The 25,358-nt window shown below is 41.5% G+C and overlaps 2 protein-coding genes across 11 annotated transcripts in view; one reads left to right on the forward strand and one right to left on the reverse strand.

Annotated features, from left to right (window-relative positions):
- ATP23 (ATP23 metallopeptidase and ATP synthase assembly factor homolog) lies at window positions 1-7,507 on the reverse strand. The gene is made up of 6 exons (XM_084810630.1): window positions 7,242-7,507; window positions 6,011-6,056; window positions 5,825-5,906; window positions 3,812-3,949; window positions 1,408-1,491; window positions 1-482 (listed from the first exon to the last, which is right to left on the reverse strand). Exons 1-6 carry the CDS (start codon window positions 7,426-7,428, stop codon window positions 279-281), a joined length of 741 nt encoding a protein of 246 aa, XP_084666756.1. The 5' UTR covers window positions 7,429-7,507; the 3' UTR covers window positions 1-278.
- Window positions 7,104-25,358, forward strand: part of RPAP3 (RNA polymerase II associated protein 3) — a 25,137-nt gene continuing 6,882 nt past the window's right edge. The window contains exons 1-14 of one of the 10 annotated variants that reach the window (XM_084810623.1): window positions 8,783-9,118; window positions 9,840-9,950; window positions 10,241-10,393; window positions 12,814-12,954; window positions 14,414-14,521; window positions 17,083-17,210; window positions 18,892-19,013; window positions 19,889-19,959; window positions 20,049-20,180; window positions 20,714-20,841; window positions 21,900-22,021; window positions 22,845-22,915; window positions 23,049-23,165; window positions 23,968-24,197. In XM_084810623.1, coding sequence (XP_084666749.1) covers window positions 10,241-10,393; window positions 12,814-12,954; window positions 14,414-14,521; window positions 17,083-17,210; window positions 18,892-19,013; window positions 19,889-19,959; window positions 20,049-20,180; window positions 20,714-20,841; window positions 21,900-22,021; window positions 22,845-22,915; window positions 23,049-23,165; window positions 23,968-24,197 — 1,523 coding nt within the window. In that variant the 5' untranslated portion in view covers window positions 8,783-9,118; window positions 9,840-9,950. Of the gene's footprint in view, window positions 7,589-8,782; window positions 9,119-9,839; window positions 9,951-10,184; window positions 10,394-12,813; window positions 12,955-14,413; window positions 14,614-17,082; window positions 17,211-18,891; window positions 19,014-19,888; window positions 19,960-20,048; window positions 20,181-20,713; window positions 20,842-21,899; window positions 22,022-22,844; window positions 22,916-23,048; window positions 23,166-23,967; window positions 24,198-25,358 lie in introns of those variants that run through there. The other 9 variants (XM_084810626.1, XM_084810621.1, XM_084810622.1 and 6 more) reach the window with 9 other exon arrangements.

Genomic DNA, 25,358 nt, shown 5'->3' on the forward strand with positions numbered 1-25,358 from the left:
ATATATTCCATATATGCATGTACATCATTAACAAAACTGCATTTATTAATCCAAAGATGAAAACCAAACATTTGCAAGCTAATTCCCAGTACAATTCTCATATATACATTTTCATGTGATCACTGGAAAAAAAAAAGTTGTTTGATAAATTCTTATGCTGAATGAAACTTGGATTGAACAACGTGGGTATTTGCTCCTCATGGACTCCAGTCATCTTCACAATTAATCTTCTGAAAGCTGTCCTCAAATGGTGTACTGTAGAGCTAGAGATGAGCAGTCTATAAATTTGTATAGTATCGGTCACGGTTCTCAAACTCTCTGTATGCATATTTTGCATCTGAACTGCTGTGAGGCACTCTGCCAAATGGTTCATGATCATTGAAACAGGATTCAAAGACTTCATCCACAGCTTTCTCTGCCATGTCTTTGCTAACTTTTCTAACAGCCAAGATGGAGCGAACAGCTCTGTCTCTTACACAAGTCTGACAAAGGTGAGAAAAACAGAGTCAGGACCCAAGTTACAAAATCTAGGCAATTTACACAGATTTACAGTAAAAAAAATTATAAGCCACAAGAACCGTTTCAAAACGTATTGCTAACTAAAAGAAAAGACGACTTTCAATTTTCCACATTAAGCACAATCTTGGAAAGACACCAAGATGCTCATCTTAACAGCCAATATCAAATTGTTTATGAGAGTCGTCTGTTAGCTCTGCCACTCCTTGAAGAATAGCTGCAATAAGTGGTCCTACTAGCAGTTACAGCAATCTTTGTTCAGCCAAAAAGCCCAGCTTCTGACTGTTCATTATACTCACCAGAATGCCCATTATTTGAACCTCCAATATCTGGATTTTCTGACAATATGAATTCAGGAAGTGTTGACTTAATGTAGCCTGTTGCTAATACAAGCCTATGTAAAATACTTCTCTTTATCTGAATATATTATTTCCTCCAAAGCGCAATGAGCAATTCTTCCACTTGTCTAAGGTAAAGACCAGCTGTCCAGACAAGAAAGTAGGAGACATTCTCACTCCTTCCAGACACCACAACGGTATTCCCCCAAACTGGAATGAGCATGTTAAGACTGGGAAAGGCCATCCATGGGCTGGATGAAATCAGTCAAGGAACTGGATCTGGCCTGTAAACCATAGGTTCCCTGCCTCTGGTCTACCCTGTCCTAGATATACTGTGAGAGAGCAGACTAGCTGCAGAATGATGGGAGCAACAAGACTACTGATATACAGCATCACAACAGGTTCCCATGTTCTATCATTCCTAGAGATAACCCTTTCCCTCACAGGTACTTTTCCCCCTTGAAGTTTACTGAACCTCAAATCACAGTAAACATGCCAAATGGTGACACAGTTTGTAAATGTGAGCCTTGTCTTCTTTTATGAGTCAACTTACTTGATGATGCTGTTTCAATCCAAATTTAAATCGGGCCATTTCATTTAAGAGGGAGCAATCTCCACTGAGATTAGCAGCTCGAATCTATAAGAATAACAAACCATCAAAAGTGAAGAGAACAGTCAGAGAAGCACAGCAATTCCTAACTTATACAAAGTTTCCTAGAGTTCTCTGGTTGAGGTGTCACTAGCTAAGGGTCAGTGAGTACTATAAGTCATGTCACTGAATCTTCTGTCTAACGGCTCTGCACTCCCTTTCCAATTTGTTGCATAAATGCTGTAAAACAGATTCCTAACTGTTGTAATAATGGAATACTTAAGAATTACTGGATCTGAATGGCTGTTCATACAGAAATTTCTCAACAGTACCAGTTCACCTATACTGCTAGAAGATGGTCTTCTTGATTTCATGTGCATTGCATTCTAGCTTATGAAAACCATGCTTTGTGCTGGGTTTGACCGAAGCAGCAATCCATTTTTTCCTGTTTTGCATGATAGCCAGTTCACTTTGTTCCGCAATCTTTAAAGCTTTCCACTGAACAATTTCAGACAGCTTGCTCTTTCCATACCACTGGAGCCAAGAAAAGATGTAATTGTTAACCATCCATGTTAAAATTAAGCTAAAACAACCAAGTGCCTCATGCCACCTTAAAGATATATTATGGCATAAGCTTTGGTGGACTGAGGTGACCTATAGTACACAAAAACTTGTGCCATAATAATTCTGTTAGTCTTTAAGGTTTGTGTTGCTTTTTCCTGAAATAGATTACCACAACTACCCCTCTGAAAAATATGTTAGTTTAAGTGCAGCTGATACGATGTTTGGAGTTGTTTAAATACATAATTGTTTACATCATTTATTATTGTATTTATTTAGTGAACCAAGTGGAAGTATTGTTTTATCTTCACACATTTGTGTTTAAAAGTTCAGTTATGGAGGGAGAGGGGGAGAGATACTGCTCAAGTCAGACAATTCTCCAAATCATGGTGTGGAGGATTCAGAACATGCAACAGATCCACTTGATACTTCCTCCCTCACCATGCACTGATTGTTCCCTTCCCAGGTTGTTCCAACCACAGTTTGCTGTATTGTTAGATCTAACAGTAGTTTTTCTATAGCTAGAGGAAACCAGGCCGACAGAATTAGAATGCAAGAGGGGACAAAAGAGACAAACTGATTTTGCTATCAACTGCTGTCTCCACTGAAGATGAAATGTACATATGACTTGATTTTTTAAAAAAATCATAAACAAACTCCTCATGTCATCCCCTGACCACTCTTGTGCCTCTCCCATCTTTCTTGATGCCAATATCTTATTTACTCTAATATCAGAGCAAAGGAGTTGTGTATTGTATGAGGGTCAAACATGCCTTGAAAAATTAAGCTACCACTTTGGAGGCATCTTCTACTCTATCCCCATCAGACCAGGGAGGGCCCTGAGCAGCAGTAATTCTCCTCCTTCCCTTCATATGGGCAGTTACATTGTCTCAAGGGAGGGATGTCCCTTTCTTATGGTACACCAGGATGCCATGACTCAATCCTCACTACAGCTGACAGGCACAGGAGGATACATAAAGCATCTCTATTGCCCAGAAAACAAGGTTGCCCTGATGTCTAACTGGCCAGAAAACTAAAAAAATATTAGCAGATCTATCCCATAGTTGCAAGAAGAACTGTTGTAGGAGCTGATTGAGAAAACACATGTATCTTTTTTTTAAAGCACAGAATCAATCATGTGCCTGAAGATTAATCCAGAAAAGAATTGTGCTTGTTGTTGTTCAGTCGTTCAGTCGTGTCCGACTCTTCGTGACCCCATGGACCATAGCACGCCAGGCCTTCCTGTCCTGCGCTCTCTCCCGGAGCGTGCTCAAGAATTGTGCACCACACTGCAAAATTTTGGTGAAGCACTGGCTTACTGTCTTTTAAGATTTCTGGCTTTGTGATGACTGTTTTCCTTTCCCTTCAATGCCTTGCTACTTCATATATTTTTGTATATATAATATTTTAAAGACCAGTCTCTTAAATTTTCCATTCATGGCCGTCTGTCCCCTTTTTATCAAGAGGAAAAGAACATCTCAATCAGTTTAACTCTCTTGTTAAGAGTACTTCCTAAAGTAACAAGTACATTTTAAAAAGATTTATCTTGTTGATCAATTCTAAATTAGAACTAATGAAATCACAGGGCTGTTAGAATGGTCCAGTGTCTCTCTGCGTGTATGGAATTTGCAGATGGTGCCTATGTGAACCAGCTGTATTGCTCCTATTGACAAAAGCAGATTCGAAGTAAAGCAAAGAAAAGACAAATGGAATTGTATTGATAAAGAGTATTTTTAGGCTAGGTATTAAATGCGTTCTTTGCAGCCTTATTAATCCACATCAGTGAGAATTAAGCATTGTAACTTACCTCTGAACAAGCTAAATGCTTGACATTATTGAACCAGTCCACATGTGCGCGGCAATGATCGAATGCATGGATAAGTTCATGTATAACCACTCTATTCATATGAGATTGATAATGAATATTGTTTTGGCACAGAACAATCTACAAAGCAGTAAGGGGTGGGGAGAAACATTCACAAGATCATTCAGAAAATATGTTAACCTCTAAGTTGTATGCATTTTTGTTTTAAAACCCCACACAACATACTTTGCTTTCAGGTTTTTCCTGTTCTTCATACAGCACTGCTCAACTATCCACTGAATTTGAAAAGCGAGGAACATTGGGGACTGCCATCATCTGGCTTTCTTCTCTCCAAATCCTTCCTCTGCCAGGTACAATCAGCCTCATCACAGGTGTCAATCACGTTCCCCTCCCTTACACATATTTGCTATTGTTGGCTGCAGGGGGGGGGGGGGTGCTTCACAGCCAGCCACACCCCTTGCACTGCACTGTAAACAAAAGGATGCAGTATGTTGCCCTCATCCCCCTTTTCCACCTCTGCCTTTATTATCCATTTCCTGGAGGTAGAAGGCCTGTGGCTTTTCAGGTCACTGTGCTGTCTGGTGCAAAATAAGCCTTCCTCCTCTACTAATCCACTTAACGGGAGGCATCGTATCTGGCAATAGAGAGGGGCTCTGTGGGTTTGCCTCTCCATGCCCAGGAACTGTTAGAGGCACTGATGCCCTTGCTGTCCCCTGGCCACACCAAATACAGCCAAAGTTGGCGTAGATAAATTATGGACATGCCATAATTTTTTACTCTTTTATATGTATGCTGAAACTTGGAATCAGCACCAGAAGGAACCTGGAAAATAATCTCCAGGGCACACAATTATAATTTGCTGTAGGTAGGGATGAATGTACAAGCAGTGTTCATCATTGCTAGGATTTTCCAAATGTCATCTCGTGGTGTGTTTTGTGCCCAGTTCCTGTTCACTTTTCTGATCGCTTTGCATGAACAGGAAAATTGCATGAATCGAGCAGCAATCAAAAGTGAAATTTGCACAGTTTTCCTCCACAGACTAAAGCGAGGCTTTCAGTCTGCAGAGGGAAATATCTGCAAAACTGGAAAAGTTGTGCAAATCAAACATGAGCATATGTCCAGCGATCCGCAAACATTTTCAGTGGACACATGTTCGTGGTCAGGGCTTCAAGCAGGGCATGCTCGCATGTTTTGTGACCAAAAACAAAATTCTCATACATCCCTAGCTGTAGGCGGTATGAATATTTGAATATTGTTTGATGGAATGCTCCACTTTAATTGAATTCTTCTGACTTGTGGCAGATTCTTCTCATTGAAACCATTCCATTACTAGAACAGTTTTACCCTTCGGATGAAATCCTACCTGGCAGGGTGTCCCAAGGGCCATAAGATGCTGTGGAGCCCTCCCTCCGAGGGCGGAGAGGGAAGTTCACTAGCAAAGAGGTAGTTCTGCCCATGGAAATCCTTTCTGGAAGTTTTCTATCACAGTGGCTGCCCTGCTGGTGGTGCTCCGGTGGCAGTTAGGGCAAAATCGGGGTATCCCAGGGAACATACAAGGGGAAGATGGGGGGAACGCCATCCTTCCCTGAACACTCACCTGAAACATGCGGAAAGCTACATAATCCTTTAGCTGGTATTATGTTTTGCTCCCATTGAAACCAATCAGAGGGAAATCAAAAGGAAGAACTGGAACCAATGAAAAAGCAGGGAAATATAAACACTATCCCCCACCCCCCTTCTGGTCTGGTCAGCATGGGTGGTGGTTCTTTTGCCATGGATTCTCCCATTTGATTGTTCTGTTAATGGCTGTATTAATTACTATAATAACACAAAGAAACAGTAAATATCAGTTTAGAGAAATCATGACTACCCCCAAATGCTGAACATTAAACATCTTATGCTGCATCTTTATGCAACAATTTTATTCTGCTAACATCACAGAGCATATCATGATTTGGTCTGATGCTGGCAACATCAATATTGCTGAATATATACCTGTGATGTTGAAGAATCAAATCCTCCACTGACACACCCATCGCAATCTTCACATGAGAAATGTCGGTCTTTGAAAACAGTGCTAAAAGGTCAAAGAATGATATAGGTAAGACTTAAGTATAACTGCCAGCTTCAACAGGAATATAAATAAGTAAACATACAATAAGTAAAAAAAAAAACCCTTACCAGCCAGAATTCTTCATGGCATCAAGTAGTAATTTAGCATATGGATCTAGAACAAACAGTACAATCATTGATTCCTAAGCAAATCTCCTTGCATAGAGAGAAAAAAGCTACAGGCCACATATTTTTGAGTGTCAAAAAAAAAAATAAAAATCAGTTACTGTCAGAGTGCATCATTTATCCAGTTGAAATATCACTTTATTAACAAACAGCTTACAGATGTCACCATTCCCATGACAATCCCAGACTTAGCCAGTTTATGCATTGCTATCAGCTACTTATTTGCCAGTGCAATCCTGTGCAAGTTTACCCAGAAGGAAGTCTCACTGAGTTCAATGAGGCTTACTCCCAAGTAAGCATGCATAGGATTACAACCTGCATACCTAACAATACACAGAGCAACATAAGAGGTTGCCTTAGACCAAGCCAAACCAAGTCCACGTAGCTTAATGCCAGCCTTCCCTAACTTAGTGTCCTCTAGATGTTTTGGCCTACACATCCCAAGATTCCTGATCACTGGCTATTCCGATTGGGGCTGATGGGAGCTGATATCCACAACATCTTTAAACACACTAACACATTTTGGGGGGAAACTGAAGATCTAAAACCTATGGTTGAATAGAGCAGTCATCACCTGGAACCAAAAAGACCACCACATAGGCCCTACACGAGCCTCTCTGAGGAGGACATCCCACAACCAGGGTGTCACCACTGCAAAGGCCCTCCCCTTAGACCCACTGCACCTCATTTGGCAGGGGCACCCAGAGAATGGCTTCTGAAGAGGGCTGCAGCCGAAGTCACTTTCATGACCTGTTATAAACTCCAAACTGCGCCTCAGGCAAGAGATAAAAAGCAGGTATCAGTAGATTAAAAAAGTAGCTTTTCGTTACAGAGCGCCACCAGCGTACATGAAGCTTTATAGAGTAGCCTCAGCAAACAGACAGGTTCCTAACCCAAACAATTTCAAGGGGCAAACCAGAGAGGGGTAAATTAAGACTGAACTTTTGACGACAAAAAAGTATGCAAGCCCTACTCTTTTCTTTCTCCCCGTATATATGTATACATAGTGTGTGTGTGTGTGTGTGTGTGTGTATGCGTGTCTAGGAGGCGGGGGGGGGGGAGCAAGCTCCCCTCGGGCAGAGGATTATCCGCCACTCCGTGGCCAGAAGTATTTCCACGCCAGGGAGGCTCCTACGGCTCTGGCCAGTCCCCGCCGCAGCCGCCGGGCACTTACTGGTGTCCAGGGCGAACCTGAGCATAAGCTGGCATTTGTGGTTGAAGGTGAAAAGGCTTTTGAAGAGGAAGGTCTGCGGCTTCTTCGCCCCGCCGCGGCGTCGCTCCGGAAACAGGCCGTACCCGAAGTCATCCTCCTCTTCGCCCGAGGCGCGGCTCTCCGGCTGCCGAGGCTGCTCCGAAGCCATCGGGGCGTCTCTCTCACGCGTCCAAGCGCGTCGGGAAGAGCGGCATGCCCTCGCCTTCTTCCTCACCTCGCCGGCCACCGTACGCCAGCCGCGAAGCCGGGCAAAGGTCGCTTCGTGCCCAGACCGCAGAGATAGCGTGTGCGGATGGATAACACTACAGGTATTTGATGAAGTGAACTCCGGGGCGCGAAAGCTTATGCCATGCCTACCAAAGAACTGTTGTTTCTTCGGGAGCAGTTCTATGCGGGTCTGGACAGATAAACGTCCTACAAGTCCCAGCATGCCCGGCTGGGGCATGCTGGGAGTCGTAGGACGTTTATCTGCCCAGACCCGCATAGGACTGCGCCCTAAGGGCGCAATCCTATGGAGGTTTAGACAGAAAAAGGCCTACAGCTCCCAGCATTCCCCAGCCAGCTTAGCCGGGCCCTGCTGGGAGTTGTAGGCCTTTTTTCTGTCTAAACCCACATAAAATGCACCCTAAGTCTCCCTTCCAAAGAGGTAACGGGAGAAAAACAAACTCTGCTCCTCCCCGCTCGCTTCTCACTAACGCGCTGTTTACGCAGCCGGGGAAGAGAGAGCGGAAGTGTGGAGGGGGAAACCGCACCGTATCCATGATACCAAAGGCTGGGACTGAACACGGCGCGCATGCGGATTGCGCATAATTTTCGACGTTCCTGGTCTACTCCTCTTAAGCGTGCAGAATCTTTTCTATCTCTATAGTTACTGCAGAGGTACTTCTGGTCAGGGTCTATACGTCACTGCTCACCCCCCCCCCCCGTCGCAGACTCTTTTCTATCTCCATGGTCACTGCAGAGATGCTCCTGTGCAGGGTCTATACGTCACTGCTCACCCCCCCCCCCGTCGCAGACTCTTTTCTATCTCTATGGTCACTGCAGAGATGCTCCTGTGCAGGGTCTATACGTCACTGCTCACCCCCCCCCCCGTCGCAGACTCTTTTGTATCTCTATGGTCACTGCAGAGGTACTCCTGTGCAGGGTCTATACGTCACTGCTCACCCCCCCCCCCGTCGCAGACTCTTTTCTATCTCTATGGTCACTGCAGAGATGCTCCTGTGCAGGGTCTATACGTCACTGCTCACCCCCCCCCCCGTCGCAGACTCTTTTCTATCTCTATGGTCACTGCAGAGATGCTCCTGTGCAGGGTCTATACGTCACTGCTCACCCCCCCCGTCGCAGACTCTTTTCTATCTCTATGGTCACTGCAGAGATGCTCCTGTGCAGGGTCTATACGTCACTGCTCACCCCCCCCGTCGCAGACTGTTTTCTATCTCTATGGTCACTGCAGGGATGCTCCTGTGCAGGGTCTATACGTCACTGCCGCCACCACCCCCGTCGCGCGCGTGGTGTGCTGGGAAGGGAGAGCGGCGCGCGGCCGGAGTGGCGGCTAAAAAGCGAGAGGGCGGGGCCTTGTCCACGCAGGTGAGGGCGCGGGTGTCGCCCCGCCGGTGTGGCCGGGCGCCGGTGTCGCGGGTGGGGAGCCTGGCGAGGCGGCTGCGAAGGGGGGCCCTCGAAGCCGGCCCGCGGCGAAGGCGCTTCGTTTCTGCCCGGGGGCCGTTAGCGGGGGGCCCATTGCGGACCCTTCGGTGCCCCCCTGACGCTGAGGAGGCTCGCGCGTGTTTCCTCTCTCAGACGGAGCAAGCGGAAGTTTGCTTTCTTCGCCCCCTTATTGTGTAATACAGCCAGGATTTGGGAATAACTGCTGAGGGAGTCGCGACACGCACACACGCGCTCAAGAGAGATCTCGGTCTTCTGGAACATTTTTTCCTCTAAACCTGAACATGCCGAGCTCTGCCTTTATTTCACGGGGGTGGGGGGGGGGGCATGGTTTGTATGCCTGGCCTGGCCTACTAAGGCCCAAAGTATACAGGATGGCAGTGGAGGATGGTGGCCCCGAATGGTGAATCCATTCAGGGTTTCAGTCAGAAGCCGCCAGAACTCTAGAAGAGCTGCCCAAGGCCATTAACCTGTTTTGGGGATAGGGTTCAGTGCCTTGGAGAGCTCCGTTAAGAGTTCTGGCTGGTTCTGACGGAAACCCTGAATGCACAGCCCCACCAAAATCAGAGCCACCAGCCTCCACTGCAGGATAGTAAACACGTGCCTTTGTTCATGTCTTTGCCCCATTCACATATAAAGGAGGAGGGTGATGGTCTTGCATCAAGGGGCGGCAACTTGTGACACTCCAGATGTTTTGGCCTACAACTCCCATCAGCTCTAGCCAGTGTAGCCAATGGTGAAGGTGATGGAGTTGTAGGCCAAAGCCAAAACATCTGGAGGGCCACAAGTTGCCCGTCCCAGTGGACAGTAAATTAACAATAAAAAGGGTGAGAGGGATGCTGAATCACCTCCTTTCCTGTCTAGTAATTTGCCCATGGTGATTTTCTCTGTTTCCAGCTCAGAAAAGGAGAATGTGACTGGAGGATTGGGAGTGGGGGGGAGAGAAGAGAGATGTAGAAGGAGGAAGGACATTGCATCCCTCTGCTGTATGATCCTGTTACTCTGGAAGTAAGACTCCACCTCCAACATTATATATGAGTGAGCTGGACATATGATTAGTGGTTCCATTTGCTTTGGCCCTGTGTAATTCAGTCTGTGCATTATTTTTGTTCATAAAATGTTTCTCAAATAATTGATTGTAATCTGATTTCCCCAATAAATCAGATCACCGTATGATCTTGTTTATTACAGTATTAGATGCATAATACTGTATAATGCATCACTTTCTTTTTCTTAATCTAGTACTTGCAAATGCTTGTTAATGGCCTGACTTTGCCCCCAATATATCCAATCACCAGATGACTTCTCCAAATAAAGCGATTGAGCTACAGTTGCAAATACGACAAAATGCTGAGGAGCTGCAAGATTTTGTGAAAGACTTAGAAAGCTGGGAAAAGGATATTAAAGAAAAGGATTATGATTTAAGACAGCAGAGTGGAATCCAAGAAAAGGTAAGTTTACTACTCAGATATCAGGATTGACAGAAATTCTTAAAGTAGAAATATGCACTGTTTGGTAGTTCTTTTGATCTCAAATGGAACTACAAACATTATCATCCATTTAGTTTTTCCATCTTTTGTTTAGCATTTCAGTTTGGTAATATGGGATATCTGAAGCTGAAACTGCGTTGAGGATTCCTCTTAGAAAGAGAACTCGCCCATATGTTTTCATGGCACTCTAGTACTTACAGAAAAGCAAGGAAGCTCTATGCAAACATTGGAACATATTTAGACTATAGTCTCTATGCTGTCAACAGATGGTAATGTTTAGCCACTGATGTGGGTTTTCCGGAAAATTAGGTACACTTACGTAGGAAAATTTTCAGTTTGCATTGGAAAATGTTCTGATGCCCTAGGGCAGAGGTGGGCAACATATGGCCTTCCAAATGTTTTGGCCTACAACTCCCATCATCTCTCACCATTGGCTATGCTGACTAGGGCTGATGGGACCCATAGGCCAAAACATTTGGTGGGTCATAAGTTGCCCACTCCTGGCCTAGAGAGATCTCATTTAGCATGTTTGATTTACTTACATTTAGTAAACAGTAACGCTTTTAAAAAGTAGCCCATGTTAATTTTTTTTAGTTCCAACACACCGTGAATATTGAATTTGAAATATCTGAGGAAACATATTAAAGCACACAGAGGGAGCAATCCTACCAGGATAGGCAGCCACCTCCGAACTTGGAGGCTACCGCCTATCCAATACAAGGCGGGTGGAGCGCAGAGGGGATCTTCTCCGCACTCTGGCCGCCCTGCATTTGTGGCTAGACGGCCAATTTTGGCTGTCTAGCTGTGGGGCCTCAGACTTGGGGGCAAGGGGAGGCCAGACAACACATAGGAAGCATGGTACCGGCACTTTTGCACTCCCCGCCCCCTAGGGATGGGCAGATTCCCTACCTGCTTCTCCGCTGGGGAATCCGCCCTTGCGGGGAGGCGATCCGTCCCTTCCCCCGGAATCCTTGCCGGCTGGCTTCGCTCCGCGGCAGTTCCGCAGAGCCGCTGGCTGGCTTCGGAGGGCCAGTGATACATCCGCCATTGGCGTGCCGTATCTCTGGCTGAGGCTGACTCCGGATGCAAATGGTGTCCACTATACCATTTGCGGCTATCAAGCTCTTAAATTAAGCTAAATGCAGCCGTAAATGGCTACACCATTTGTGCCTGTGGTTTTTCATGCGATAGGCTAGCCATGGACCGCAATGAGGCTGGATTCAGTAGAATCCGGCCTCGCTGGGGTCCGTGGTGGATTTCTCTGGCATCCCTTCCGTCCCCAAGAACACCCCCTTTTGCCCCACTGTTCGCTGCTCTTACCAACAAGGAGCCCAGGGATGTTCCATGCTGCCTGTGAGAGGGAGGGGGCAGGGAGGCGGTTCTTTGGGAACTGACCAATCCTATGGCTGCCTAGCCACTATTTAGTGGCCATAGGATTGTGTCTTAATGTGATTTTAATGTTACATTTTGCTCTTCTACTGAGCTTGTCAGAGCACCAATTTCACTGTCACTATTAGTTCTATTTCACTCTGAGACGTGTGTGTATTCCAATGACATATATGTATTCTCTCAACAATTTGCTAGGGATAATCACCTGAAAAACATTAATTACAACTTTTAAACTGACAGGCTTGCCTAATACTGTGGGCTGGTTCACATGTTCAAAATGAGCTTATTTAAGTGGCTTATTTAAATTGCAGCACATGTAGAGCATAATTTCCATAATCACTGCCTGGGGGTGGGTTGTCAAGTTGTCTGAAACCAGGAAGCATGGCTCGTTGGAGAGAAAACAACCCTACAATAACTCATGGGCTATTGTAGGGTTGTTTCCCCCTCTAACAAGCCATGCTGCCTGGGTTTGGATGACACAAGAAGTCGCACCTGGGCAGTGGTTATGGAAATCGTGCCCTGCACGTGCCGCAATTTCAGTAAGCCATGGTGGCTTATTTTGATTGTGCGAACCCGATCTGTGTTTGCAATTGGCATCCATTTATTGTTGATAATAAGCTTATGAAATGGAAAATTTTCTGTGGAACTATGTGTTCCATGATTCTGTGCTCAGGTTAAACAGCCTCCATACCATTTCTCCAGCCATTATGAAGCCACCCTCAGTTACTTTATCTGAGAAAACAGAGCGTTTGGAGAAAAGAGTAATGGAACTACATATGATATACATACATAATTAATTGGGTCACACTGAAGCGGTGTGCAGATAGGACTCACCTCCCCATGGACAGCAAATAGTTGTTGTGCAAACAATGACAACTATATCAGGGTCAATACTGATTTTACACAGCTGTCTACTAGTTTTATAAAACTAAATGATATCTTAATGGTTAGAGGTTCTCTGAAAGCAAATTGCAACCTTTTCTGGTATTTAGGATTTACCACCAGTTCGAAATGAAGCATATAAGAAAAAGAAGAAAAGCAAAGTTAAAGCAGTCTCTAAGAAGACTACTGAAGAAAACAAAAAGAACAAAATAAAATCCTATGATTATGAGGCATGGGGAAAGCTTGATGTGGTAAGTTAATCTAGTTGTTAAAATGCTAGGCGAAATTACAGGGTTTTGTGAAATTTAGACACAACATATTAAGCTTTCGACAATTGAAATCATATATTATTGTCACATTTGTAAATAAATACCTTTTAGGTTTCATCAAAATAGGGTTCAACTTTCTAATAACACCAGAAGTTCTGATTTAAAATGTTATGGATCATTGCTGAAAAAATTGTCAACACAGAAAATAAATGCCCTGTTTTAGCAAAACATGCCATCTCCATTCATGTGTTTTGTGAATTTAATGTAGAATTTTTCCTTTTATTTGTGTTGGTCAAATTCAGGTTTTATCTAACATGGCCAATCCTGATTTTAATAGGTAGTTATATTTCTATAATTTTAATTTAAGGACAGACATTTCTACTCTTTAGGAATAATTCTTATAATTATTTTTTTCAGTTCTCATTCATTTAGTTCCTGAAGAATAGAGATTTCATTGCTTAAATGGCATCTTTTAAATTGCAACTTAGGGAGCAATCCTATGGGAATAGGCGACTGCCTATCCAATGCAGGATGGGCGGAGCATGGAGGGGATCTTCTCCTCCACACTCCAGCCACCCTGCAATAGCAGCTAGACAGCCAGTTTTGGGTGTCTACCTGCAATGGTTTGGAGCAGCGGGGGGGAGCCAGACTGATGGCACATAGGAAGCGTCGTAATGACGCTTCCGCCATCCCCACCCCTAGGAATGCCCCCTTTTCCCCCACTCTGTGCTGCTCTTACGAGTGCAGAGCCCGGGACAAACCACGCCACTTATGAGGTGGGGGGACGGTTTTCTGGGAACCGACGTTGGAGTGTGGGCTCCAAGCTCAGTTCCCAAAAAATGCTACGGCCATCTAGCCACTGTCAAGTGACCATGGGATTGCACCCTTAATTCATGAGCTAGTTAAGGAGGAGAAGTTAGATTAGCCAACTTGGTTTGGTGTAAATCCAATTGAAATGAATAGTGATTGGACAGGAGCACTACTGCCTAGATTGCATTCTTCCACCCTATCCTAAGATTCTAGCTGAAGTACATTACAGTGAAGACAATTGGATTTACTTCCATGGAGGTGTTTCTCTGATTTGGGCTATAGCATAGTTGCATTAGAACTGTTCTGTACATTATGTACAATGAGGTGGTAGAATTCCATAGACCTACGCTTTTGCCTTACTCTTGCATCGGCTGGGCCTTGTTTTCCAATAAAGTATGAAGGAAGAGTATTGCCTTGATTGTCTGGATAGAATGCTTGGAAATTGGCATGAAAGGCTACAGAATCTAGCATTAATACCGATTGCTCATGTATATCTTTTTTTTTCCTTCAGGGTTCTCTTTGTACACTATTTGTGCATTTACCTTTACGTTATCTTGCTACTGTATTTATTTGTTCTTTAAACGTGTGCTGTCTTGAACTCAAAAGTATCTTTAAATATATGTTATTTCAGGATAAGATCCTTGAAGAACTTGATAAGGAAGATAGCACCCATGACTCAGATTCTGAAGAAGACGGAATTCACATAGATACAGAAAAGGCTCTTGTTGAGAAAGAAAAGGTTATTTTGGTCTTTTCAAAAGAGGAACACTTCTTTTCTCCTAATGCCCATTAAGTTGCATGACTCGTGAACCTTTACAAATATTTACATTGGTAATTCATTTGTAATTCAGAATGAAGCCACACGTTTTGATGCCTGGTTGCCATAAAAATTAACTCTTGAAACGAAGTCCTCTTAGTCCACTAGGAGGGTCGCTACAGACATTTTTACATGTTTTACTATTCTTTATTCCTTTTCTAATGTTTTAGCCATGTTACAAACAAAGTTGTGTTTTTATATCCCTGTGTCTGTGTAATATTGAATATCTTTTGACTTTTTTCAAAAACTGGCTAATATGTGGGGTATTGTTCTAACCGACAGAAGTTTCTAGACTATCTTCAAGGGAAGCCCCGTATAGACTATATTATAAAATTGTATTCTAGACGTCACCAAGACATGAATGACAGTGGCCAGGTCCCTCTCTGGAGCAGTTGGACATGGCCACGGTAACCTGTGTTCAGGTTACCTCCAGACTAGACTACTACAGTGTACTTTACATGGGACTGCCCGTAAAGATCGTCTGAAACCTACAACTGGTGCAAAATACAGCTAGCTGGACAGGAAGCTTGAGCACATAGCTTCAATCTTGCAATAGTTGCACTGGCTACTAGTATATTTCTGAGCCTAATTCAAAGTGCTGGGCTTAACTTTTAAAGCTGTTAACAGCTTGGGACCAGGTTATGTGATGTACGGCCTTCAGCCATACAATCCTACCTGCATGTGAAGATTTACTTTGGGGATCCTTCTAGAACACCCACCTTTTAAGTTCAGTGAACTTAAGTGGTGTGCACTACAGACAGGGACTACTCAGTGGTGGCCCCAAGTCTTTGGAACTCTGTTCCAATAGACCTATGCCTTTCCCCTTCTATTCTGGCATTCAGCAGGGCCTTGAAGACTTTTCTGTCTCCAAGGCTGCCTTTGATTAATACCATGGCTTATGTTGGCAGAGCAGTTTCACAAAATAATTCTGGAAATCTGTGCTGATATGATCACCTTTAAATTGTACCTTGTCTCTCACTTATTTTTATACATTGCTTTGAGAGGGCAGCTCTAAAAGGCAGCTTATAAATAAATAAATGAATAAATAAAAAGATGGGAGACAAAAACTAAACCTTGACACATACCCTAGAATAGTTCCTAGCAGGGAGTGGAACAACAGCCTCACAGTCTGCAAACAGCCCTTAGGAAGGAGCAGTACCATCAGAAAACAGTCTCCAGCCCAGGTAGGCAGTTCAGAAGAATGCCATGACTGCTGGTATTTATTTATCTACTTGAAATTATGTCCTACCATTCCATTAAACAAATGTTCAGAATGGTTTTGAAAGCCACTGAGAGGTCCAGACTCCAGGATAATCTCTCTCCCATATGCCATTCCATCACCTGGAGTAGGTTGTGAAAACTGATAGAATATGTGGATGTTGGAGGGAGCAATCCTATGGCCACTAGACAGCAGCTAGACGGCCATAGGATATCTGGTTTTCTGGGAACCGACCTCCCCACACTTCCGTGCTGCCTCAAAGGCAGCGCCGAACGGCCCCATCCACGCTTGCAAGAGGAGCGCGGAGCGGCCGATAAGGGGTGTTCCGGGGCGGGGAGGGCAGAAATGCCTGTAAGACACATCCAGTGTATCATACAGTAGCCTCCTCCGCTGCTCAGCACTCCCGCGGGTAGACAGCCGAAAATGCAGGGCAGGAGAAACGCCAAGGGAATGATCCCCTCCGTGCGTCTCCTGCTCTGCTTTGGATAGGCAGTCGCTTATCTGAATAGGATTGTGCCCTAAGTTAGGTTTAGAAATTGAAATACGAGTTGGGAGCAGATAGTTGATGAATGACTCCTTCCCAAATTGTATTATTCATTTATTCACATTTTTATCCCACCTTTTATCCATTTTTATCTCCGCCCTCCCCATTTTATCATCAAGCTATCTTTTGAGTAAGGTTACGATAAGAGAAAGGGACTGGCCAAAGATCACCTAGTGAACATTTTTCTTTTTAGGTGATTAGTTCTTCTTTTTTTTCTCCTTTTCATTCATTCATCTTACAAAATGTTATGCTACCTTTCAATAAGAGGGCTCAGATTTATACACTTCAAAATCTAATATAATCAGGTTTATAGGCACACATTGCCATCACAATGTCTGATCCTATAAAGTGTATCTATCGAGGCATTGGAGAATATAACACTTTGTTTTCTTTATGTTTATTTTTCAATGTAACACATTATGGTGCAAGATATTGTGGCTGAATTCCTGATTTAATATTTTGCCCTTTTCTAAAATAAGCAAACAGTGAGTAAACAGAGTGGTTTTTAAACTTCCATACAATCTTGCTGGCTCTTCTGTGAAAACATCAATTTCAAGGGCTCCGTATGAATAACAGTTGAATATGGGTCAGTTGATCCTAAGAGATAGGTGAGCACTGATGTAAAGAAATGTGAAAAGAAAAGAGTTACCTTCTTAAAAAAGAAAGAAATTCAGTTTGTAGTATATTCGTATCACTGACTACTATATTTTGTTTTAATAGGGTAATAATTATTTTAAACAAGGAAATTATGATGCTGCAATAGAATGTTACACAAAAGGAATGAATGCAGATCCTTACAATGCAGTTCTGCCTACGAATAGGTCATCTGCCTTTTTTCGACTAAAAAAGTAAGACTTGTATTGGATACCTTTGTGCCTCATTTCACATATAATGTTAAGTAAGAAATGTGTCGTGATTATAACACATCTCTTAAAAGAGGTGAAAAATAGATTCTGTTCTATTCGATAAAAATAAATATTTTTGTTGAGGGGGGTAGGGAGTGAACACATCAATCAATCCTTTAGTGACAGAAGAATGGAGTAAAAACCAATAGGGGATCATACATTAACATAACTAGAAGGTACATAATTTAGGGTAGGAGATAGAAGAAGACACAGAATAAAAAGGAAAGGTAGTTGTGTTAGCCATAAGAACAATTCCGAAATCCATATTAGTGTAACACCTTCATTAGGCCACAAAAATGTGCAAGCTTTTGAGATCTCCTGAGATCTGAAAATCTCAAAAGTTTTACATTTTTTGTGACACAGAATTAAGAATACTTTACAGGTACATTTAGATTTTAATTTGTCTGCTGTTGGACTTTAATCCTATATTTGGGATAGGTGGAGCTGGATAGATCAGTCTGTTTCTGGTCCTTGCCAGTTTTGTATGTTTTCAGTCATAAGTCTGTTCCATCCTGTTTTCTGCATTTTTAAAAACTGTGATAATGCACATTTAAGTTATATGCATTCCCCCCTAAAATAAACATTTTTCTATGCATTTCCCATTAAAATATGAATTTTTGAGCTGAGAACTGCATCACAAAATTCAGAGATGTCTGCACTCTGAAAACTTAGTAGTCTGAGAAATGTGAATTAAAATGCAGACCAAATAAAATTATCCAACATCCCTAGGTGGAGGTAGTAATGGGAGCTCTTGGACAGATGAGTGGGCAAAATCCAAGCAGATGGAGGGTGATAGAGAATGGCCATGTTTTGCATACAGAGCCATTGATACTAAATTCTTCTTATAAGAATAGTAAGTGGAACTTACTACAAAATGTTATATTGTTGGGTTCTAGCCAGCCATTCTCTCTAAGCAATGGATTCTACACTCTTCTCCTCACCTCCAGTTTTCCAGCTGCTTCAACATACAGTAGTTATTGAGCAGGGTTAATCTTCATTTGGTCTTTTGAGGTGAGGATGTGTCCCCTTAAGACTTTTTAGTTTAAACCTTCTGAAAACCTTGATGTTCCTCTAAGTATGGTGATACCTCCCTCTTGTTTCCCTGTAGTCCCATTTGGCTCCAACCCTTTTAGCAATTAACCATCTGATTTTGCTATTAAGAGGGATTGATTAACAAAGAAATTGGAATACAAGTGCCCTTTCAAAAGCTGGTTGGTGCTCAAAAGTAACAGGGATAGGGAGTTATGTTTTCTGAGTGTGAACTCCTTGCAGGTGGGTCACCAATCCTCTGACTACTTTGGTAGATAATAGGGGACAGAATACAGTCAAGGCTGGATAATTTTGGAGGCCTTTCTCCACTTCATTACCAATGTAACACTCTAGTCTAAGGATAGGCAACTTGTGGCCTTCCAGTTGTTTTGGTCTACAACTCCCATCAGCCCTAGACAGCAAAGCCAATGGGGAGAGATTATGAGAGTTGTAGGCCAAAGTATTTGGAGGGCCACAAATTGCTCACCCCTGATCTACTAATTTGGACTCATATTTCTGAGAATTGCATGTGTTCCTCTTTGTACATAGTCCATGAACACGTATTTACAATAATAAACATACAATATTGTTTCAGGTATTCTGTGGCTGAATCTGATTGTAACTTAGCACTTGCCCTAAATAAAAATTATACAAAAGCTTATGCCAGAAGAGGAGCAGCTCGGTTTGCTTTGCAAAATTTTGAAGGTGCCAGAGAAGGTACATGTGTTTTTGTTGAGTGTGTGTGTGCGTGTGAAATTTATACCTCCTTTTGAGTAGTTATTCACTTCTTCATTGCTGTGCCTCTTGATCCAGACCTTTTGATTTATGGGTTGAGCAAGTGATATGGTCAAATGCTAATTTCAATGTAACTACCTATTGCTACTTCCATTTCCCCTGTCTCTGAAAGATGCATAAAAAGGTCCAGCCAATGAAGTAATACGTGTGGATTCTCACTTCCTGCCTGAGTAACTTCCTAATTGAACCAGATTGCAAGTAAACCAGATTGCAAGTAAACCAGATTGCAAGTAAACTAGATTGCAAGTAAAATATATGCTGCACCTCAAATTTTCTTGGGCATTATTGGTTTGTAGGATTCTATAAGTGACTTGTCATTTATTTGTTTTTATTCCTTTTTTAGGAAGGCCTTTTAAAATTTAACCCCACCCCCCCCACCCCCAAATTTGGGAACTATACCCTTAATTTTGGAAGAATCCAAATATTCTCTTAGATTTAAATTTGTGGAAGCTGAAAATCTTCCAGGGAAAAATCTAATTAAAATTTATGAGAGAACACCAGTTTTTGAGATGTAAGGGGACCTGACCTCTTCCCTTAAAATCAAAAAGTCTTTGATTGGGTATTTATTTATAATACTATAGAGGATCAATACATTATGTCCGCTGTCATCATGTAGTTTGTGTGTTTTTGAACTGAAGTATGTCATCACATTACCTATATAAGAAGCACTGCTGATAGGATTAGAAAATTCTATCTTAGGTTTTTCTAATGGTTCATCGTTCCCCCCCCCATAACACTATTTGCCATATATTGTATAGTTTTTGAAAAACACTATATTTTCATGTCTTGTTGTTAAGATTATGAAAAGGTTTTGGAATTGGATCCAAACAACTTTGAAGCAAAAAGTGAACTTAAGAAAATTGAACAGGTAAAGAACTTCAGTTAACCCAGTTTCCCCTGTGAACATGATTTTCTTTTTAGCTATGTAGTAGAAATGTCTTGTATTTTTTATATCAGGCTCTCATGTCAAAAGAAGCCTCCCAACCTGAAGAAACAGATGTCTACAAGAACATGGACATTACAGAACAGGAAGTTAAACAAATGGAAGAGCAGCAGCTTAAGCAAAAGGCTATTACAGAAAAAGATTTGGTAAATATAACAAAACAATATTTAAGAGAAATGTTTTGGGGGGATGTTGGGATTTTATCGTAGTCCAGAAATACCTTATGCAATTTTTTTTTTACCCAGAAAAGCCTGCAGTTCTGTCTATGCACCATGCGGAAGTAGAACCTAAATTTGGGTGTGTGACAAATGGGATGAGCATCTAGTGATTAATTTGTACATTGTGAGCCCAAGATCTTTTTTTAAAAAATGCAGCCGGATGTTAAACTAAATGGGAAGTGAACTGGATTTTTTAAGCTAATTTGGCATGTGATAACCTGGTCCTAGCCCTGGCCCAACACCACATGATGCATTGTGTTGCCCTATCGGAAGCACGCAGAGCTCTGCACAGTTCTCTGAAAAACATCCCATATGATCACCATTTCTTTCCCTTCCACTTGCAAGAAGAATTATGGAATAACGTCTTTAAAGTATTACTCGCTTGTTTGAACATATTGAGACTTCCCACCTTATCGCTTATATATACCATACCTTCTTTTTCCTTTTGCCGAATATCACAGGGTAATGGATATTTCAAAGAAGGTAAATATGAAGTAGCAATTGAATGCTACACACGCGGAATGGCAGCAGATGGCACCAATGCACTTCTTCCAGCAAACAGGGCAATGGCCTACCTGAAAATTCATAAGTGAGTGATGTTGAATTTACCGTTCCTTATTGTCTGCAATTTTCTTAGAATTCAGTTTTAATTATACTTCTAATTTTTACTAATTCTTACAATCTTCTTTAAAATGCATGATCTTGTTATTAATTCAACTCTTACAACATCTTTGAAATAAATGGCTGGAGAATAAATTCTAGCCTGAATTGTATGCACTTCACTGTGTCCTCTTAGCCTTTCTTTTTCTTAAGAACTTGTGGAAACTGGGCTGAGTTGAAACAGTTTGTATGTGAAAATAAATGTTGAATAAATAAGCAGCCAACCCAAGCTTATTTCATGTATGACACTATGAATGGTTTAAATTAGTACAACACCAAGTTCTCCTCATATATATTCTAGGTGCATATAATTAATCAAGTTTACTTATTTCACCAGTGTAGTTACTCATTTCTGAGATTTGGACTGTAATTGTTTTGTTTCTGATCTTCCTAATCTTTTGTTGTAATCAACCATGGAAAGAAACTCCAGGAAAAGTTGAGATACTTGGGATTCTTCCAAGAACTGACAAGGCACATTTAAATATCTCCAGCATCATGTATCTTGTCTAACAAAGGTTTACATTAACTTTATTCTTACAACGTATTCAACTAGAAGATTTTGAAGTTTTCAGGTAACTTAAAGCTTAAAGTAACTTCAAGTGACATACTAGTCTTGTCATAATTAATGCAAGCAGTACTTTTAGGTTGCAATCCTATGCGTATTTAGACAGAAAAAGGCCTTACAACTCCGAGCATGCCCCAGCTAGCATGGCTAGCTGTGTTGGGAATTGTATGACTTTTTTCTGTCTAAACATGCATAGGATTGCACCCTTAATGTCATAATGCTGTGAAAAGGAACAGGAAATATTTTCAACTACTAAGATGTTACATATATTGTAGTAGCATATAATTCTCATGATTACTGATATGTAAATTCTAGATATGAAAAGTTTAGTCCAAATATATTATAAGAAACCAAAACAATATTTGATTTGATATGCAGTGATAAGTAATCTCTTTTCAACAAAACTTTCTTTTGATGATAAGATATGAAAAGGCAGAAGAAGATTGTACTCAAGCTGTTTTACTAGATTCTTCATATTCTAAAGCCTATGCCAGAAGAGGGACTGCTAGAGCCGCACTGGGAAAGCTAAAAGAAGCTATGCAAGGTGGGATTCTGAATGAAAGAGTGTGTTTTTGATGTTGTCTTCTGCACCATCCAAATCTCTCAATGAAATAGACTTAGTCCAGTATGACAGCAGACAAGCCCATGCATATAGCAACTGGCTTGTTCACACCTTGTTGTTCTGGGCTACCGTGATGTCGGACCACTGTACAAGGGCACATGAGTGTGATCCTGTCCACTTAATCTCTTATCCAGAGGAAAGCATTGAAACCTTAATTTTATTTATATATAAAGAGATTTTCACTTCCACGTGAAAGAAGGTATGGCAGAATCTAGAGCCTGTTGGACTTGCAAATGAGAGTCTAGTCAATTTGGCATTCTGAGTTGTCCTGTTATATTGGAATCATGGATGGTACAGCTGATTCAAAAGAAAGCAAGATGTTTGGGCCTGAAAGGAAGCTGTTTAGACTGCATAGGTAAGAATGTACAGTGTCTTGCTACTGCCACAATTCTGATTGCCCAAACATTAAAAATGCTTTGCTTTTAGTTCTGAGATTTCTCTGCAGTTGTGTATATTTTAGTAAAATTTGAGCCAGTATTTTGGTTGCCTTTCAATAGCTTGTTAACACTTAGAAACATGATCATGCCATCTCTAAGCAAATCTCATGCTTGGGAGAAATCTCCCTTGGAAGTACTATTGGATTCAGTGGGACTCCCAAGTGCTTACGATTTGGTGGCTTGTGCCTTAACAATTGTGATTATTGAAGAGTTACCTTTTGGAGGATTAGTATCTAACATGAATAATTTATTAAAAGAGGCCATTATGGTTTTACTTTACATTTGTGTTTCTTATGTGTGTTGGTCAGATTTTGAAACTGTCTTGAAGCTGGAACCTGGAAATAAGCAAGCAATAAGCGAAATAATGAAACTTAAGAATGTAAGTGTGTTGGTGCATGTGTGTTCCTATACATATTTTGCAGCTTCAATTTATTAAAGGGTATTTTATCTATTCATTTCGTGAGTTTAAAATTCAGAATTTCATGAATAGTTATCTGTCTAATCTTCTTAAGGAATTAATTGCAAAAGGGCTCTGGACAGACATGGAATGTCCTGGACTATCACAGAATGAAATTGAAATACAAAATCAGGTGAAACCCATCGATAAACCTTTGCATCTTAGATCAACGGTAAGTACAAATGATGAAGGATATAACTCCTTCAATACTTCACTGTAAATACTTTTTGCATGTATAAAGGCAGAAAGGAACTTGAGTGAAGCCCTGGGCTCACAGGCTCCCCCTTCCCCTTTTCTCTTCCAATACGGCTGGGAGAATTAATAAGCCAGTTTTTAGTTTCATTTTGCCCAGTTTCTGGTTTGTCATTAAGTGCAAACCAGAGGTCATGGTTTAAAATAAACTGTTGTTGTTGTTCAGTCGTTCAGTCGTGTCCGACTCTTCGTGACCCCATGGACTATATCACGACAAGCCAACTACACACTCTGTATTGTTTAGTTGTCTTGTTTAAAAAAACATAGATTTTATTTTATACCGTGATTCCTCGTTTACACATAATGACAAACCAGGAACTGTCTCAAGCAAAATGGAATCCTGGTCTATTCCTCCTGGCTGCACAGGAGGAGCAGGGGAGCGCTTGAGTCCAGTGCTTTGCACAGGCTCCTTTTTGCTCATGCATGCAGCAGTAAACTATGGTTTAGCATTACGTGTGAGTGAAGTCATTGAGAATGCAAATATTTGGCGTTAGAAGATGCGATTAGATGTTTGTACTAAAGAGGAGATAGTGTCTTCCTGTTGATTGCCAGAAAAGGTTCATGCCACAGCGAATGTGTTGGTCTTTAATATGCCACAGAGCTTTTCATTTTTGGCTATGATAGACACGACTACTCGTCAGGAGTGTATCCTGTTTTTCACCAGTATGTTTAGGCTGTGTCTCTGCAGCGATTAACTCACTTCATGATTGTGTTCTGTTCAGAAACCATTGAGAAGAGTAATAATTGAAGAAGTGGGTCATGAGATGCTAACCACAAATGTGGTGGCTACCACCACTCTAGAGCCTAAGGAGTCTGATTCTGCAAGTGTAGAAGCGACACAAGCTTTAGTGTTTGCAAAGAATCCAAGCAAAGGTGACTTCTCTTCTCCATCTGATATTCCCAAAGCAAAGTTACTGAAAATCGAAGAAATAGGTGATTCTGTAGCCACAGAGTAAGTATCCTAAATATAGGATCAAATATGAAAAGGAGGCTGTAGGTTTCTGTGCTCAAATTAATACTTTGCATAATGAAAACATGTAATTTTAGTGATGTTTTTAGTTAGCCTTTTAATTATATATGGGTTTTGATGATTTAGCTCAAGATAGTTAATGCTAAAAATCATGGTTGCTTGGAAGGATTGCAGTTAAAAAAAAAAAATCCATAGCTTTATAGTTGCTAGAAAAAACAGTGTGAACTGTACTTTTCAACAAAATTCTTTTAGCAAAATTCCAGCCCTTGAAAATAAGCGAAATGGAATGACAGATAAATTACAGGAGAACAAATGGCTACACTATAATCAGTGCTGAGAATGCCGGTACATTTGACATGCTTTTTCTTTGCATTATGAAACTGAAGACAAAGTGTTTACTTTTGTAGTTGTGTAAATTCCCTTTTGATGTTTAAACTATAGTTCTCTATGGAGGACTATAAGGATTTGTTGTGCCTCACTTTTTCTTACTCCTTGTTTCCTCAGCAAATTTAATATATTTGTGGAATAAAGATGCCTAACTCAATATTTTTTTAAATACTTGGTGCATGGCATTTTGAATTTAACCTTTTTAAAAATAAATCTGGATGTCTAAATTTTTACATTCATCAGAAAGCCTTTTGCATGATTGTCTGAAGCATTATAACCCTTTAAAAATTGCAAGTGGATCTAAATGCATTTCCCTTCATGCGTAGGTAGTCTTGTTGAAGTGTGTAGGATTAATCATGTATTTTAAAGCTAATTATTGTTTACATGATTAGACTTTGAAATGTGTGTGCATTGTGCCAGGTGCTGTTCACAACAGTAGTTTTCCATGCAACCCACTACTGAGATCTTTGGCGGGGAAAGGGTGTGTTTGCAAAACATCCCATGAAACATCCACATGATGGTACAAAATCGTGTGCATTATTTGAAGGGGTATAAGCATTTTGCATGATTGGTGCGAACTGGATCTTGCATTGTTGTACTTCATCATGGCCATTATCCTCCTCCTTCACTGTAGCACTCTGTTTTGGCAGTGGGGAGTCTCTTGCCCCTGTTATTTTATTTTTTCTATTCTTCTTCTAACATGGTATATGATACACAGGTGCAGTTGTACAAGTTCAGCATGCAGTTCTGGGTGGG

The sequence above is a fragment of the Heloderma suspectum genome, chromosome 7 (assembly GCF_057233095.1).
Source record: "Heloderma suspectum isolate Gila_16-S chromosome 7, 16-S_ref, whole genome shotgun sequence".
In the NCBI taxonomy this organism is placed as follows: domain Eukaryota; kingdom Metazoa; phylum Chordata; class Lepidosauria; order Squamata; family Helodermatidae; genus Heloderma; species Heloderma suspectum.